Raw genomic sequence first — 15,332 nt, 5'->3', positions numbered from 1 at the left:
TCTTTGCTTTTCAGTAACTTGGAGAGGTCCCTGATTATAGACTTTCCCAATGCAGTGCATCTTCTGATCTCCTGACTGCTGGTACCAAGGAAGTTGTTTGTAGATCCATTATCAGTCTAATGCTAAGGATGGGTTTTACCTGAAAGACGCACATCAATATATGTGTAGAAAAGATTGTGAACTATTTAATCTTACTTGGATCTACAAACAACATCCTTGGTACCAGCAGTCAGGAGATCAGAAGATGCACTGCATTGGGAAAGTCTATAATCAGGGACCTCTCCAAGTTACTGAAAAGCAAAGATGTGTATCATTCCATTGTGCGAATATACCATCATTTCTCAATCCATTTGATTGTGGTTGGACATTTGGGCTCTTTCCATGTTCTTGCAGCATGTATGAGCAATGATTTTGTAAATTACTATCTAACTTGGAAGAGACTGGAGAGCATTATGCTAAGTAAATGAACTCAGTCCCATAAGGAAAAATAATATATCACAAGAGTCCAGAATTAAGGTTGCATAGTGGAATGTACTCGGGGTGGTGTGTGTGTGTGTGATAGTATACAAATGAAAGAATTTTTCTTTACTTTCAAAGAGAGGACTGAACTGTGGGGGAGGGCTGAGCACGGAGAAAAGTGCAACAATGAATGAATGGAAATCCAAAATCTCTGTAAATGTTTGTTAAAATTAATTTTTTTTTTTAAAAAAAGACCATTACTATAGAATGTGTGTGAGAATCCAAGGAGAGGGGATGGTTCCAACAGAGGGGTGAGGATGAACGGGGGTGGGATTACATAAGGGGGAGGTTAATCACAGGATTACATAATTTGATGGGTGGAGGGAGGGGTGGGTAAAGGAAATGGGAAAGATCTGGTGTGAAATACAATGTGCATGAACTTTATAAGTAAACTAGTATAAAATAAAATATTTGCTTATAAAAAAAGGAATGATGTCAGTTTGAAGAAAAAGGTGCACCTAACTCAGGCCATGGCCTTTTCAATCACTTGCTATGCACCTGAGAGCTGGACAATGAATGAGGAGGATAGAAGAACTATTGATGCCTTGTTTTTTTCTTCATTCATTCATTGTTGCACATTTTCCTCCCTGCCCACCTTTGAGCTGTGATGTTGGAGAAGAGCCTTGAATGTCCCATGGACTGCTAAAAGAACAAACAGCTATGTCTTGGAGAGGGTGCAGCCAGAGAGTTCCTTGGAGGCAAGGATGATGAAACGTCACTTCACATACTTTGGGCATGTTGCTAGAACAGGCTATTCCTTGGAAAGGGACAACATGCTTTGAAAGGAGGGTCAATGATAAAAAAGAAGACTGTTAATGAGATGGATCGACACAGTGACTGAAGCAATGGGCTAAAATGTGGTAGAGATGATGAGGATTCAGAACTGTTGTCTGTATAATTTGTATTTGACTCGATGACACGTAACAACAACAACAATAACGTTGGAAGAGTTTTTAGTTTATTATGTATTATTTTCACATTTTATTTGTTCAATTTATTCCCAAGAATTTTTTTATCCTACTGTGAATTGAATGCTTTTGGCGTGGTCATTGACAGCACACAGAAATACCACTGATGCATGTATATGCATCTTGTATCCTAGGATATTGGCTAAGCTTACTTATGAGTTCTATTAGTTTTTATTTTGTAAATTCCTTAGAATACTCAACATATAGAGTTATGACATCTGTGAAAGACTTTTTTAAAGAAAAATATTTTCCTTTCCAATCTCTGTGCCATTAATTTCTAATTTCTTTTCTTACTGAACTGTGTCGAGTCAGGGTTGAGTGTAAGGAATGAGAACAGACCTCTATCCTTTATTCCTCATTTTAGGAGGGGAATAGTTTATTTTTCACCTTAAATTATCATATCAGTGATATGTTTTCCCACAGATGCCTTTATCAATTTTTTGAGTTGCATTTAAAAATATTACAGATGGGGGCTGGATAGTATAAAAGATTTCTCCCCTGTATCCAATGACATAATTATTTGGTTTTATTCCTTTATTACTATAATGCAGCAATAACAACTTGTTGCTGTTGACTGAAATTGAGTCATAGCTGACCCTCCAGTGGGTGTTAGGGAGGCCGTAAATTACAGAGAAGGGGATTGTCCATCTTTCTCCCAGGGAATGACTGATGGATTCTGATGGCTAGAGAAGTGTCACCTGTGGGTTAACAAAACAACTTCTTACAGACCACAGGGCTCCTCCACCTTCTGAGTTATTGACATGTTTGTTGTAGTTGCATGTCACCAAGTTGGAACCACAGCAGACCCTCTAGTGGGTTTTCAGAGACAGTGACTCACATGGGAGGGTTAGGATTGCCTGTATCCACATAACGCAGGCTGTTGATGAGTCCTCCTCCAATCCTTTAGTCCAGTTTCTTGAATTATACGCTAAGCTTACAAATGGAATAGGTATGGAGAAAGAATACAACTCTGAGCCACACCTTTCCCAATTTTAAACCATGGAGTGCTCCTTCGCTATGGTCTTAGAAGAGCTTCTTGGTCACATGAATATGAATAAAATTAAGCGCTCTGGGATTCCTGTTCTTTTCAACATTATCCATAATTTATTATGATTCACACAGTCCAATGCCTTTGCATAATCAATAAAACATAAGTAAGCTTCTTTCTGGTATTCCCTGCTTTCAGCCAAGATTCCTCTGATGTCAGTAATGATATACCTGGTGCCAGCTATCTCTTTTGAAACCAAATGGAATTTCTGGCAATTTCCTATAGACATATTGTTCCAGCTGCTTTTTAAATAATCTCCAGAAAGATTTTACTTGATGTGATGTTAATGATATAGTTCGTGTTGGATTACCATCTTTGCAATGGAACAAATTCCATATTTGTTGACAGAGACTGGTGAGCATGTCCGAAGTTGCATCTGTGTCCTGAAACACTTCAGCTGAACTCCTGAAGGCTTATTTTTTGCCAATGCCATCAGTGCACTTGAACTACTTCCTTCAGTCATATTGCTTCTTGATCACATGTTTCAATGTTGGCCAATTTTTTTGGTACAGTGACTTCCATGTATTCCCTCCATCTTCTTTTGAGGCTTCCTGCTTCATTTAAGATTTAGCCCACAGAATCCTTCAGTGTCATAAATTGAGGTCTGTTGTAAATTGAGGTTTGAATTAATTCTTCTGTTCTTTGAGCTTCATAAATTCTTATCACTCCCTTTTAGTTTTTTAACTCCAGTTCCTCCCACATTTTATTATATTACTTTGCTTTGTCTTCTAAAGTTGCATTTTGCTGGTCAGTTCTCATATTTCAGAATTCCTTTTTCCTTTCTCTGGCTTATTTTTATTCCAATGCGAGTTTCAGAGTCTCCTTTAACATTCATTTTGGTTTTTACTTTCTTCATGGATGAAAGCACCGGCATCCTTCATGTCATCCCACAGTTCAGTCTTTGGTCATTTGTGTTCAATACATCAAACCTATTCTAAAGATGGTTTTAAAACTCAATTGGGACACACACCTAAATAATGTTTTGGTGGTTGTGGATTTCTTTGCATTTTCTTCTTCTTCCATTTGAACTTGCATGTAAATAGTTGTCAGCCCCTGGCCTGGTTTTGACTGTTTTTAATTGACCTTTTCTTTGTCTCTTTCAACAGATATAGTAAATTTGATTCCTGGGTAGTCTATCAGGTAACATGCTTGAAGAATGTAACGACTTGAAATACTTGCTGCAGAAGATCAAAGACTATAGCTTTTAAATATTACTTAAAATTCATCATAAAGAAAACAAAATTCCTCACCACTGGACCAATAGGCAACAACATCATGATAGATGGAGAAAAGATTGAAGTTGTCAATAATTTCTCTTGGATTCACAATTAACACCCAAGGCAGTAGCGGTCAAGAAGTCAAGAGACATGTTTCATGTTTTCTGCTACATGTTAATGGAATTACAAGTATAATACCTATTTGTAATCAATGTGCAATCACATTAAATAACTATACAGAACACACACACGACACATCTACAACTAGGAGAGGATAATATATATGAATGGGACCTTCTAAGAATCAAATCCCTATGCACATCCAAAATCTTAACCATCAGGGTAAAAAGGGAAGCCACAGACTGGAAAAAAAATTTGATAATGACATGTCTGCCAAGGGACTTATATCTAGAATTTATAAAATACTTGAGCACCACAACAAGATTAAGGTAAACAACCCAGTTGAAAAATGGGCACAGGATATGGACACTTCACCAAAGAAGACATTCAGACTGCCAAGAAACACAGGAAGAATTGTTTAAAATCTGTAGCTCTAAGAGAGATGCAAATCTAAACAACTATGACCTATCATCTCACCCCAGTCAGAATAGCAAAATTTAACAGAACAGCAAACAACAAATGCTGGCAAGGTTGTGGAGAAACTGGAACCCTTATTTACTGCTGGTGGCAGTGTAAAATGGTGCAAACACTATGGAAGGCTATATGGAGCTTTCTCAAAAATTTGGAAATAGAAATACCATTTGACCCAGCAATTCTACTACTGGGAATATACCCCCAAAAAACCATAATTGCCACCCAAACAAATAGACACACACCCACGTTTATTGCGGCTTTGTTTACAATAGCAAAGAATTGGAAACAACTTAAGTGCCCATCAACAAAGGAATGGATAAAGAAGCTGTGGTATATTCACACAATGGAATACTACACTGCATTGAAAAACAAGGAACTCATGAAATATACAAAATGGGTGACCCTGGAGAACATTATAATGAGTGAAATATCTCAGTCACCAAAGGACAAATACTGAATGGTGCCACTGTTGTTAAACAGGACTGACCTTGGGGTTGCGGAGAGACTGAGAAAGATGGGTTCAATAATGTATACTGCACTGAAACAGATGAGGGAGAAACTGTTTAAAAGGGATATGTGATTGGGTATTTTTGTCATGACAGGAGTCTAGAGTGAAGGCTACATGGTGGAGTGGACCTGGGGGAGGGTTTCTGAAACAATGAAAGAATTTGTCTTTTACTTTTCCAAGAGGGTAGTATAGTCGGGTGGGGGGGAGGGTTGGGAGGGGAGAAATGTGCAACAATGAATGAATGGAAATCCAAAGTCTCTGTAAATTTTTACTGAAATTAATGATAAATTAAAATTAAAAAAGAAATAATTTAATCTTAATAAATCTATGAAGTAGGTGTTTTAATTTTAGAATTAACCAAAGAAAAATTTACTAGAGCAAAGGCATACAAATAGTACGTATGTGGAGCCAGGATTGACATTCAGATCTCCTGAATCTGAAATCTGACACTTTCCACACTTTCTCATGAAGCCTGCCTTTCTCAAGTTTCCTGCACTGAAGGATATTTCAGTGGCTACTCTTTGTGGGATAGCCTGTGACCTCTGACTACCAAAATGATGGTAAGGATTTTCTGTTATAGCCATTAGAAAGAGAAGGATTATAGTTACAGAAATTAGTGGTCACCCAAACACAATGGAGCACACACAGATTCCCCTAAGTAAACAGGGCTTTTCTGAAGCAGCTAAAAATTAATTAAAACAACTATGAGCTGCTTCAAAGGAAACAACAAAAAATAAGGCCCTAGGAACAGATGGTATACCAATTGACATATTTCAGCTAACTGATGCTGCCCTGGACGTGCTCACCAAGTTGTGCCAAGAAATCTGGAGAACAACCACCTGGCCAACTGACTGGCAGAGATCGATATTTGTTCCCATCCCAAAGAAGGGTGACCCAACAGATTGTGGAAACTATAGAACAATATCATTGATTTCACATGCAAGCAAGATTCTACTGAAGATTATCCAAAAACGACTGGAACAACACATCAGCAGAGAACTGCCAGAAGTCCAGGCTGGGTTTAGAAGGGTCGTGGTACTAGGGATATTGTAGCTGATGTTAGATGGATCTTAACTGAAAGCAGGGAATACCAGAAGAATGTCTATCTATGTTTCATTGACTATGCAAAGGCGTTTGACTGCATAGACCATAACAAACTGTGGCTGACTCTGAGAAGAATGGGAATCCCAGAACACTTGATCGTGCTAATGAGAAACCTATACTTGGACCAAAAGGCAGTCATCAGAACAGAGCAAGGAAACACTGTATGGTTCAAAATTGGGAAGGGCATATGCCAGGGATGTGTCCTGTCTCCATACCTTTTCAACTTGTATGCAGAACAGATTATCTGGGAGACTGGGCTCTATGAGGAGAAATGTGGGGTCAAGATTTGTGGAAGATCTATCAACAATCTGCGATATGCATATGACACAACCCTGCTTGCTGAAACTGAGGAGGACCTGAAGCGCTTGCTGCAGAGGGTCAAGGACTGCAGCCTCCAATATGGATTGAAAGATTCTCACCACTGGGCCAACTGGCAGCATCAGAATGGATGGTGAAGAGATTGAGATTGTTCACAGCTTCAGTTTGCTTGGCTCCACAGTCAACAGTCTCGGCACCAGCAGCCAGGAAATTAGAAGACGTATTGCCATGGGAAAGTCTGCTGTTAGGGACCTCTCCAAAGTACTGAAGAGCAATGGTGTCTCTTTGGAGACTAAGGTGCGTCTGATACAGGCCATGTTCTTTACTATCACTTGTTATGCATTGGAGAGTTGGACAATGACTAAGGAGGATAGAAAGAGAATTGATGCCTTTGAGCTGTGGTGCTGGAGAAGAGTATTGAGGGTACCCTGGACTGCCAAGAAAACAAACAGATTCATCCTGGAAAGGGTCAAACCGGGAGGCTCCCTGGAAACAAGGATTCTAAGGCTCCGTCTAACATACTTTGGACATGTTGTAAGGAGGGACAAGTCCTTGGAGAGAGACAACATGCTTGGTAGGGTGGAGGGACAGCGCAGAAGGAGAAGGCCCCCTATAAGGTGGATTGATTCAGTGACTGGGATAATCGGGATGGGTGTGTCGGACATGGTGCGATTGGCACAGGACAGAGCAGAGTTTAGGGCTGTTGTACATAGGGTCGCTATGAGTCACAAGCGACTCGATAGCACATAACAACAACAATGATTAGATATTATCTTACGCCAGTAATAATAGCAAAATTCAATAGACCAGCAAATAACAAATGCTAGTGAGGTTGTGGAGAAACTGGAACATATATTCACTGTTGGCGGGAGTGTAAAATGGTGCAACCACTATGGAAGGCACTATGGCATTTTCTCCAAAACTTGGAAATAGAAATACCATTTGACCCAGCAATTCCACTACTGGGAATATACCCTAAAGAAACCAGAACTGTCACCCAAGCATATATATGCTCACTCATGTTCATTGATGCATTGTTCACAATAGCAAAGAGCTGGAAACAACCGAAGTGCCCATTAACAAATGAATGGATAGAGAAACTGTGGTATAGTGACACAATGGAATACTATGCAGCACTGAAAAACAAGAAACTAATGAAATATTATACAAAATGGATGACCTTGGAGGACATTATGCTGAGTGAATTATCTCAGCATAAGATGACAAATACTGCATAATGCCACTGTTATAAAACAAGACTGACATGGCGGTTGGGGGGAAACTAAGAAAAGAGGGGATAAATAATGTACACTGCATTGAAGCAGATAAGGGAAAGAACGGTTTAAAAGGAATATATGACTAGGTATTATCTGCCTTACAACAGTCTAGAATAAGAGGTGCGTAGAAAAGTGGACTGGGGAGGGAAGAGGAGGAATTGTGCAACAATGAAAGAATCTTTTTAAAGAGAAAAGTGAACTGGGTGAATAGGGAGGAAAATGTGCAACAATGAATGAATGCAAAGTAAAAAAAGAAACGGCTAAAATTATTGTAAGTACTTGTGTGATTCATTGAAATGGACAGATTCTAGAGGAAGTTTCTACAAATTCCAATTACATATACCTCAAATCCAAACCAAAGTACTCCTTGTCCAGTTAACTTGAACTCATTGACCGTCCATCAGAGTTTTAGGCTGTGAATCTTTGAGGGAACTTCCTGTCACTCTTCTGAGGGCAGCTGATGGATTTGAACTCTCAGTCTTTGGGTTAGCAGTGGGCCAACACATAACCCACTGCTGTCATAGCAAACAATTAAATCAGAACTGAGACTACCACAAAAAGACCTAAACAATTAAACTTCATTCCCCTTCAAAACCTAGAAATGTACTCAGGAATTAAATTGCAAGTGTTTGTGAAGTTGACTCTTCTATGTTGAATCTTACAAGGTGGCAACACTTACTGAGGTGCTTACAGATCTGATACCATTTCTAAGTATCTAGAAACTAAGTTACAAACCATTCCATAAGTCTTACTAATTCATCACTCCATTTCCAACTGTTGTTATTTCTGGTCTTTGATCTGTTCTTTTCTCCTCAGCTCATCAATATTATTGAAGTATTCTTTATAAAGTTGCTTCCTTTTCTTAGTGTTTAGTATTATTTTCTTGATTTTTAATTTTAATTGTTGCTATTGTTAGGTGCCATTGAGTTGAGCATTACTCACAGCAACTCTATTAACAACAGATCTGAACTCATTGCTACAATTACTGTGTCAATCCATTTGGAGCTCAGTTTACCTACACAACTCTCTCACCACTGCCTGTTCCTGGTGGGTTCATTTATTCATCCAACTTTTTTGAATGATGTTCAACACCAAACCTCTTCTTATGCCATTCTTCTCATGTGTTTCGCCTTGTGCTGTCTCATTACTCTTCTTTCTGAAACATCTCTATTTTACCTTTCCAAATTCTTTAAGGGGTAGAATTTGGATAGGTAAAATAGACTAAGATCCACTGCCACCCATTCAGTGGATATTTATTCATATCATCAAATGTAAGCTCCAAAGACTATTTCTAAGTGTCTTTCCTAATTAAATTTATCAACAAATAGTACATAGTCTTTATTCTAGATTGGCTATGACTTCACATTAGGGAAAATCTCATTCTGGGTCCATTGACACATGTATGTCTCCCACTTTTTAAATTTTTGGTGTTGGAGAAGAGTACTGAATATTCCACGGACTGTCAAAAGAATAAACAAGTCTGTCCTGGAGAAAGTAGAATCATGGTATTCCTTCTAGGAAAGGAGGGTGAGACTTCTCAAATACTTGGGACATGTTGTCAGGAGGGACCAGTCCTTGGAAAAAGACAGTACACTTGGGAAATTGGAGGGTTGGAGAAAGAGAGGAAGGAAGGTTCTCAATAAGAAAGACTGACCCAGTGACTGTAACCATGGGCTGGAGCATTATCAGAGATGATGAGAATGGTGCAGGAAAAGGCAAGGTTCAGATCTGTTGTTCAAAGAGTCACTATGAATTGCACTCACTTCAAAGGCACCCAACAACAACAACTCCTATTAAGGGAGCCCTGGTGGCATAGTCTATAGGGAGTGTCACCACTAACCCAGAGTTGGCACCTTTCCGGCTGTCTGATCTACCACGTCAGAACGATAGGCATTCTCCTCCCAAGTGATCTACAGCCTCTTCAAAACCTGCTGGAGAGTCAGCTCTGACTTGAGGCAATGAGTTTGAACTCTTAATATAATCAGTTCAGCCCTCCCTCTACCCTTGAGGTACATGTCTGACCTAGGCAGTCTATCATAGCTTGTCTGTACTATTGTATTGTCGTGATATTGTCTCTTTTGGAACTGCCACATAGCTTAGAAAAGAGAATATTTATTACAGAATAAGTTTTAATTGCAAACAAATTCCAAAACTGAGATAGTCATTAATTCTATTGTATAATAGTCTGGCCTCAAAATCATAAAACAACTTTTGATATTTCAGTGTTTCATGTTATATAAACAGTCAAGAGATAATGACTTCCTCCATTTAGTAGAAAAAAAATTATATTAAAATTAGGAAGAACAAATCTATTCACCACCTACGAACAGCTGGTTTTTGACAAAGAGATGAAATCCATTAAGTGGTAGAAAAGTAGTCTCCAAATGGTGTTGGTAAAATTAGATATCTATTAGCAGAAAATTTAAACAAGAGTCACACACACCTCACAACTATACAAAAACCAAGTCAAAATGGATCAAGAACTAGGAGTAAAACTTAAAATGATAAAGAGTATCAAAGAAAAAAAATGGGAGTAAATTTAGGAGCCTTATCTATGATATAAGTAGACAATAAAATATAACAAGAAATGAACAGTGAGGATAAACTAGACAATTGGTATTTCCTAATATTTAAATAAATGCCTCTGTGCATCGAAAGAGTACTAAAAGAGCCTACAGAGTGGGGGGAAAATTTGGCAATGAGACATCTAACAAGGGACTCATCTCTAAAATGTGTAGTAAACAAAACAAAAAGAAAATAAAATGTGTAAAAAAACTCCAACATTTCAGTCTCTTTCTTTCCCCAATTTAGGAAAGGGGGAAAGGTAATAGAAGCCCATTGATATTAGGGAGTTGGAAAGTGTTTAGAAGAGCAAAACTTGTTTGCCATCAGGTTAATTCCAACTGATAGTGACCTGTGGGCTTCCAAGCAATCTTTATGGAAGCAAACTGTCATGTTTGTCTTCCACTGAGGTGAGTCTGAACAGTTGACTTTTGGTTAGAAGTCAGTTGCTTAATCCTGTGCCACCAGGGTTTTTAGTGAACTTAATTTTGCTTAATGAAAAAGGAAAGATCTGAGAGTGAATAGGAAAGGAGAAATATAGGGGGTTAGAGTTCATTTTAATCTAGTTCAGCAGAAGTGAATTGAAGTCTTTCACCCAGCCATGCTTATTAGAACAGAGTCATAGAGGATCAACAGTAAAGGGAAAAAACTATGGTCAGATGAGTATTATTTGGGAAGACTGCCACAGAAATTTGTTGAGTGCATAAAAATGAAGAGGTCTGGCATAATCTGTGACAGTAATTCCCATTTTTAAGTATTTTACTTGTTAGTGTATACATAAGAAATACATTGCTCCTGTTCTTGTATTTCCAGGCAATGGAAAATGCCATAAAAATAATTTTGCTTTCAAAAGGCCCAGAGACTTTTATTTAATCTAGGGAGAAGGAACATTTTTCACTAGCTAAGCAGGCATTTGAACGAAGATGTAAAAGAAAGGAGGAATATTTCATTTTTACTGAGGGAAACTGCTGAGAAAAAGAAAAAGTAGTTCTATTTTCTGTTAGTAAATCTACTTCTTACCCAGGACATAGATCTCGTTGTTTACTACGGCTGAGCTGAATCGGTACTTCGAGTACTTCATGGGGGCTCGCTCTGTCCATTGGTCTTGCTTGGGGTCATACTGTAACAGTTTGTTGCTTAATCGATCAGGTTCTTCATCAGGAAGATCCATCTATATGAAATATGATAGTCAACATAATAACATGCCACCCATATGTCTTTGTGAGTGCGTGAATCAAAGCCAAAGCCCAAGCAGATAAACATGGGTTAAGGGAGTGACTCATACTCCCAAACACACAAAATCCCACCATGCGGGGTTATATGTATATTGTCATTATCACAGGAATTTATATTCCATAACAAGAAGCTGAGATACTGGGTTACGGTAAACAGTCCGTGGTAGTCCGTGGTTTTAGCAGTGAGACAATACTGTCTTGTTTTGTTTTTTTCAATGAAAGCAACAGCAAAGCCTTGAAAAATGAAGCCAAGTTCTCTTGAGTTAAAATAAAACATGGTTGTATTTTACCAAAAGTTATAATAGTAGATAGTTATAGTATCTTTGAGAAACTAATTTTAATAACTTATAAAACATTTCAAAAATCATTCTAGTGTTTTAGTAATTAGGGAAATTTTATACTGTAATTCTGAATTGAATTAGGAATCTTTACGTCTAAATTAATACTTTAGGAATGAGCTGAATTCAATATTTAAGATGTACAGATTGAATGAGCAGTCATTTTTATATATTTATCTATATTTCTAGGGACCTCTGGTAGCCTAGTGGTAAGGACTTTTGCTGCTAACCCAAAGGTAGACTGTTCTATTCCACCAGTTGTGCTGCAGGAGACAGACTGACAACAACCTCCAGTGTGATTTGTTGTTCATTGCTGTTGAGTTGGAAGCAATGTAGCTGACCCTCCAGTGGGTTTTCAGAGGCACATTCCTGTAGAATGGCTGACGGATTTGAACCTTTTGCCTTTGGGCCAACAGCACAACTCCTTACTATCAGGTGACCAGAGCTCCCTATAAAAAACATGAGAGCTTCATAGGGGTAGGTGTGTCGGAATCAGTGAGACTGGCTCAGGACAGGGCAGGCTTCAGAGCTGTATATAGGGTTGCTATGAGTCGCAGGTGACTTGGCGGCACATAACAACAACAACATGAATTTGCATGTCATCCTTATGCAGGGATCATGTTAATCTACTCTTTCTGTTCCAATTTTAATATATGTGATGTCAACAGCTATAAGTTGGTTTTGACTCTATGGTACATAATAACAACTTACGTATTTCTTTGATTAGAGACAGTACAGATTAAAAAGTTATTTATTCTTATATAGACTTAACCTGGCTTCTACTTATGAACTTCAGGTATTAGTAACTTTTTAAGAAAGAGAATGTAAGGAACTTTTTATATGACTACAGACTAAGGATGTTGACAACATCAACATCAACTTTAAATATCCTAAGAGACGAGTACTATGGTGGAAGAGCAGCTCCATGTTATCTCGTAAGTTAATGTATTGTATTAGGTGCTAAACCAAACTAACAAAACCATTTTTATGCAATAAGCTTTCATATGTTATCTATACAAAGACATTATAATTAACAATTGTTGTTGTTATGTGCCATTGAGTCACCTGAGACTCATAGCAACCCCTAGGTACATCAGCTCTGAACCCTGCCCTACCTTGGGCCAATATCATCATTTCTGACAGACCCAATCCCATTTCTCCAGTCATTGAGTCAATCCATCTCATCCAGGGTCTTCCTCTCCTGAACTGTCCCTGCAACCTCCCAGGTATAATGTCCCTCTTCAAGGACTGGTCCCTCCTGGCCATGTGCCCAAAATATGTGAGATGGAGCTTCAAAATCCTTGCCGCTAGGCAGCAGCCTGGTTGTACCTTCTTCAGGTCAGACATGTTTGTTCTTCTGGCAGTCAGTGGTATGTTCAACACTCTTCAGCACCACAACTCATAGGCATTGATCCTTCTTCTATCATCCTTGGTTATTGTCCAGCTCTTAGATGCACAGCAAGTAACTGAGAAGACCATGGCCTGACTTGAGTGCAGCTTAGTCTCCAGACTGACATCGTTGCTCTTCAGTACTCTAGAGAGGTCCCTGCCAGCAAACTTTCCCAGTGCAATTCATCTTTTGATTTCCTGACTGCTGAATACCAAGAATGTTGATTGTGAAATCAAGCAAGCTGCAATTATTAACAATCTTAAACTCTTCTCCATCTATCATGAAGCTGCCAATTTGTCCAGTGATGAGAATCTTTGTTTTCTTGACATTGAGCTTCAGTCCGTATTGCAGACTATAGTCCTTGACCTTCTACAGCTAAAACCTCTGACTTTAATGTTTTAATTTTCCTTCTAATACAAGCATTTAATCTCTATTTTAGTGAAAGAAAAGCTTCTAAATTGTCTTTATGGATTACTCATGCAAAGTTAACTATGCAAAGCTTACTCAAGCAAAATAAACTATATAGGTCACTTAATTTATGAAAAAATTATGTAAAGATTTTATTTTGCATAAAGTGAATAAAAGCTGTAAAAACTTTTATGGTTTATCAGGTTTTGGCTATTAGCTGTCATGAAATCTGTAATTCATAGCACAAACTTTTAAAACTGTGTTAAATATGCCATTTAGCCTTTTAGATAGATTTGCACTACAGGAGCTTACTGGTCCAGCAAGTAAATGCTCAGCTAATAATCAAAAGCATCAATCCCACCAGCTGTTCCTCAGGTGAAGAATGTGGCAGCTGGCTTCTGTTAAAGATGACAGCCTTGGAAGTCTTATGGGGCAGCTTCCTAGGTTCTATAAGGTTGCTATGAGTGGGAATCGACTCCCTGCAATGGGTTTCATCTTGTTGTAAAGCTATTATAAAACGACAAAATCCAACCTTATGAAATTAGTGCAGAAAGACTGAATCAGTTTTGTTATGAAGCATATCTGGAGAAATAAGTGACGTAGGCAAAACCCTCCCCAAAACAACTGTCCTGACTTCTTGGGCTTTAGATTAATTTTTATCAGAGAGACTCGATAGCCAGGGCAGAGGGGGTCCACAGCACAGGGAGGCGACACCCAACGAAACGAGAAGGGGCCCTTGATTTCATATTCTAGCAACTTCTCAGTGGTAACTTGTCATCACTTGCCGGTCTTTTCACATAAACCACATCTTCATTTTTCTACTTAGCCAGTTCTTTGAGTTGAGTGCTCCTTGGAGGCAAAGGTGACAAACTTTGTCTCACAAACTTAATGCAAGTTGTTAGGAAAGGCTATTCCTTGGACAAGGACATGCTTGGAAAGGAGGAGGGGCAGAGAAGGAGAGGAAGACCCTCAACCAGGTGGCTGCTGCAATGGGCTCGAGTGTGTCAGAGATGATGAGGATGGCACATGATAGGACAGGGTTCAGTTCAGATCTATTGTTCATAGGGTCGCTATGAGTCGTACTTAACTCGATGGCACCAAACAACAGCAACAACTATTTAGCAAAGGCATAAAGTACTGAAAACCAAAATCTACTTTTTAAAAAAGAAAATGTGTGTGTGTGTGTGTGTGTGTGTGTGTACTGTCAAATCGGATATGACTGGTACAGGTGGAGAATGCCCCTCCTTCTCCAGCAGAGCATCTGATGAATTCAAACTTTGTACCTCTGGCATTGCAGTGCAGCTTCTTGCCACTAGGCCACCAGAGCTCACACACAATGTACTTTTCTGAAAATGATTGTGCTATCATATTATCTGTATCCTGGGTTCCGCGTTTAGAATAAACACTTTATATATGGGAGAAATCTAAAAGTTACTTGCCCTGGATCATACAGCTATTAAACAGGATGAACTGGGTGAGTGTCCAGCTTCCCTGCCTCCTACTTAGATGCGCTCTTCAGCACAAGCACCTCTCCTGATTAACAAGAACAGGAAGAATTAATTAAGAAGGGCACAGCATGAAAACTAGATAAAGTCAGATCCATGTATGTTGTTGTTGTTGTTGTTATGTGCCATCGAGTCGCTTGCCACTCATAGCGAACTATGTACAACAGCCCTAAACTGTGCTCTATCCTGTGCCAATCTCACTGCCTCTGACACACCCATCCCAATTACCCCAGACACTGGATCAATCCACCTCATAAAGGGTCTTCCCTTCTGCGCCGTCCCTCCACCCTCCCAAGCATGATGTACCTCTCCAAGGACCTCTCCCTCCTTACAACATGTCC

The 15,332-nt window shown here is 38.9% G+C and overlaps 1 protein-coding gene across 1 annotated transcript in view; it reads right to left on the bottom strand.

Moving 5' to 3' along the window:
• Positions 1–15,332, bottom strand: part of KBTBD12 (kelch repeat and BTB (POZ) domain containing 12) — a 128,725-nt gene that overhangs the window by 102,510 nt on the left and 10,883 nt on the right. Inside the window, exon 4 of the mRNA XM_006895207.1 lies at positions 11,136–11,286. Within this exon, the coding sequence (XP_006895269.1) occupies positions 11,136–11,286 (151 nt within the window). The remainder of the gene's footprint in view (positions 1–11,135; positions 11,287–15,332) is intronic.

The sequence above is a fragment of the Elephantulus edwardii genome, unplaced genomic scaffold (assembly GCF_000299155.1).
Source record: "Elephantulus edwardii isolate Elephantulus edwardi_28Jun2011 unplaced genomic scaffold, EleEdw1.0 scaffold00161, whole genome shotgun sequence".
NCBI classification, from domain to species: domain Eukaryota; kingdom Metazoa; phylum Chordata; class Mammalia; order Macroscelidea; family Macroscelididae; genus Elephantulus; species Elephantulus edwardii.
Note: the sequence above shows the minus strand (reverse complement) of the source record. Positions and strands in the feature narration are given on the sequence as shown.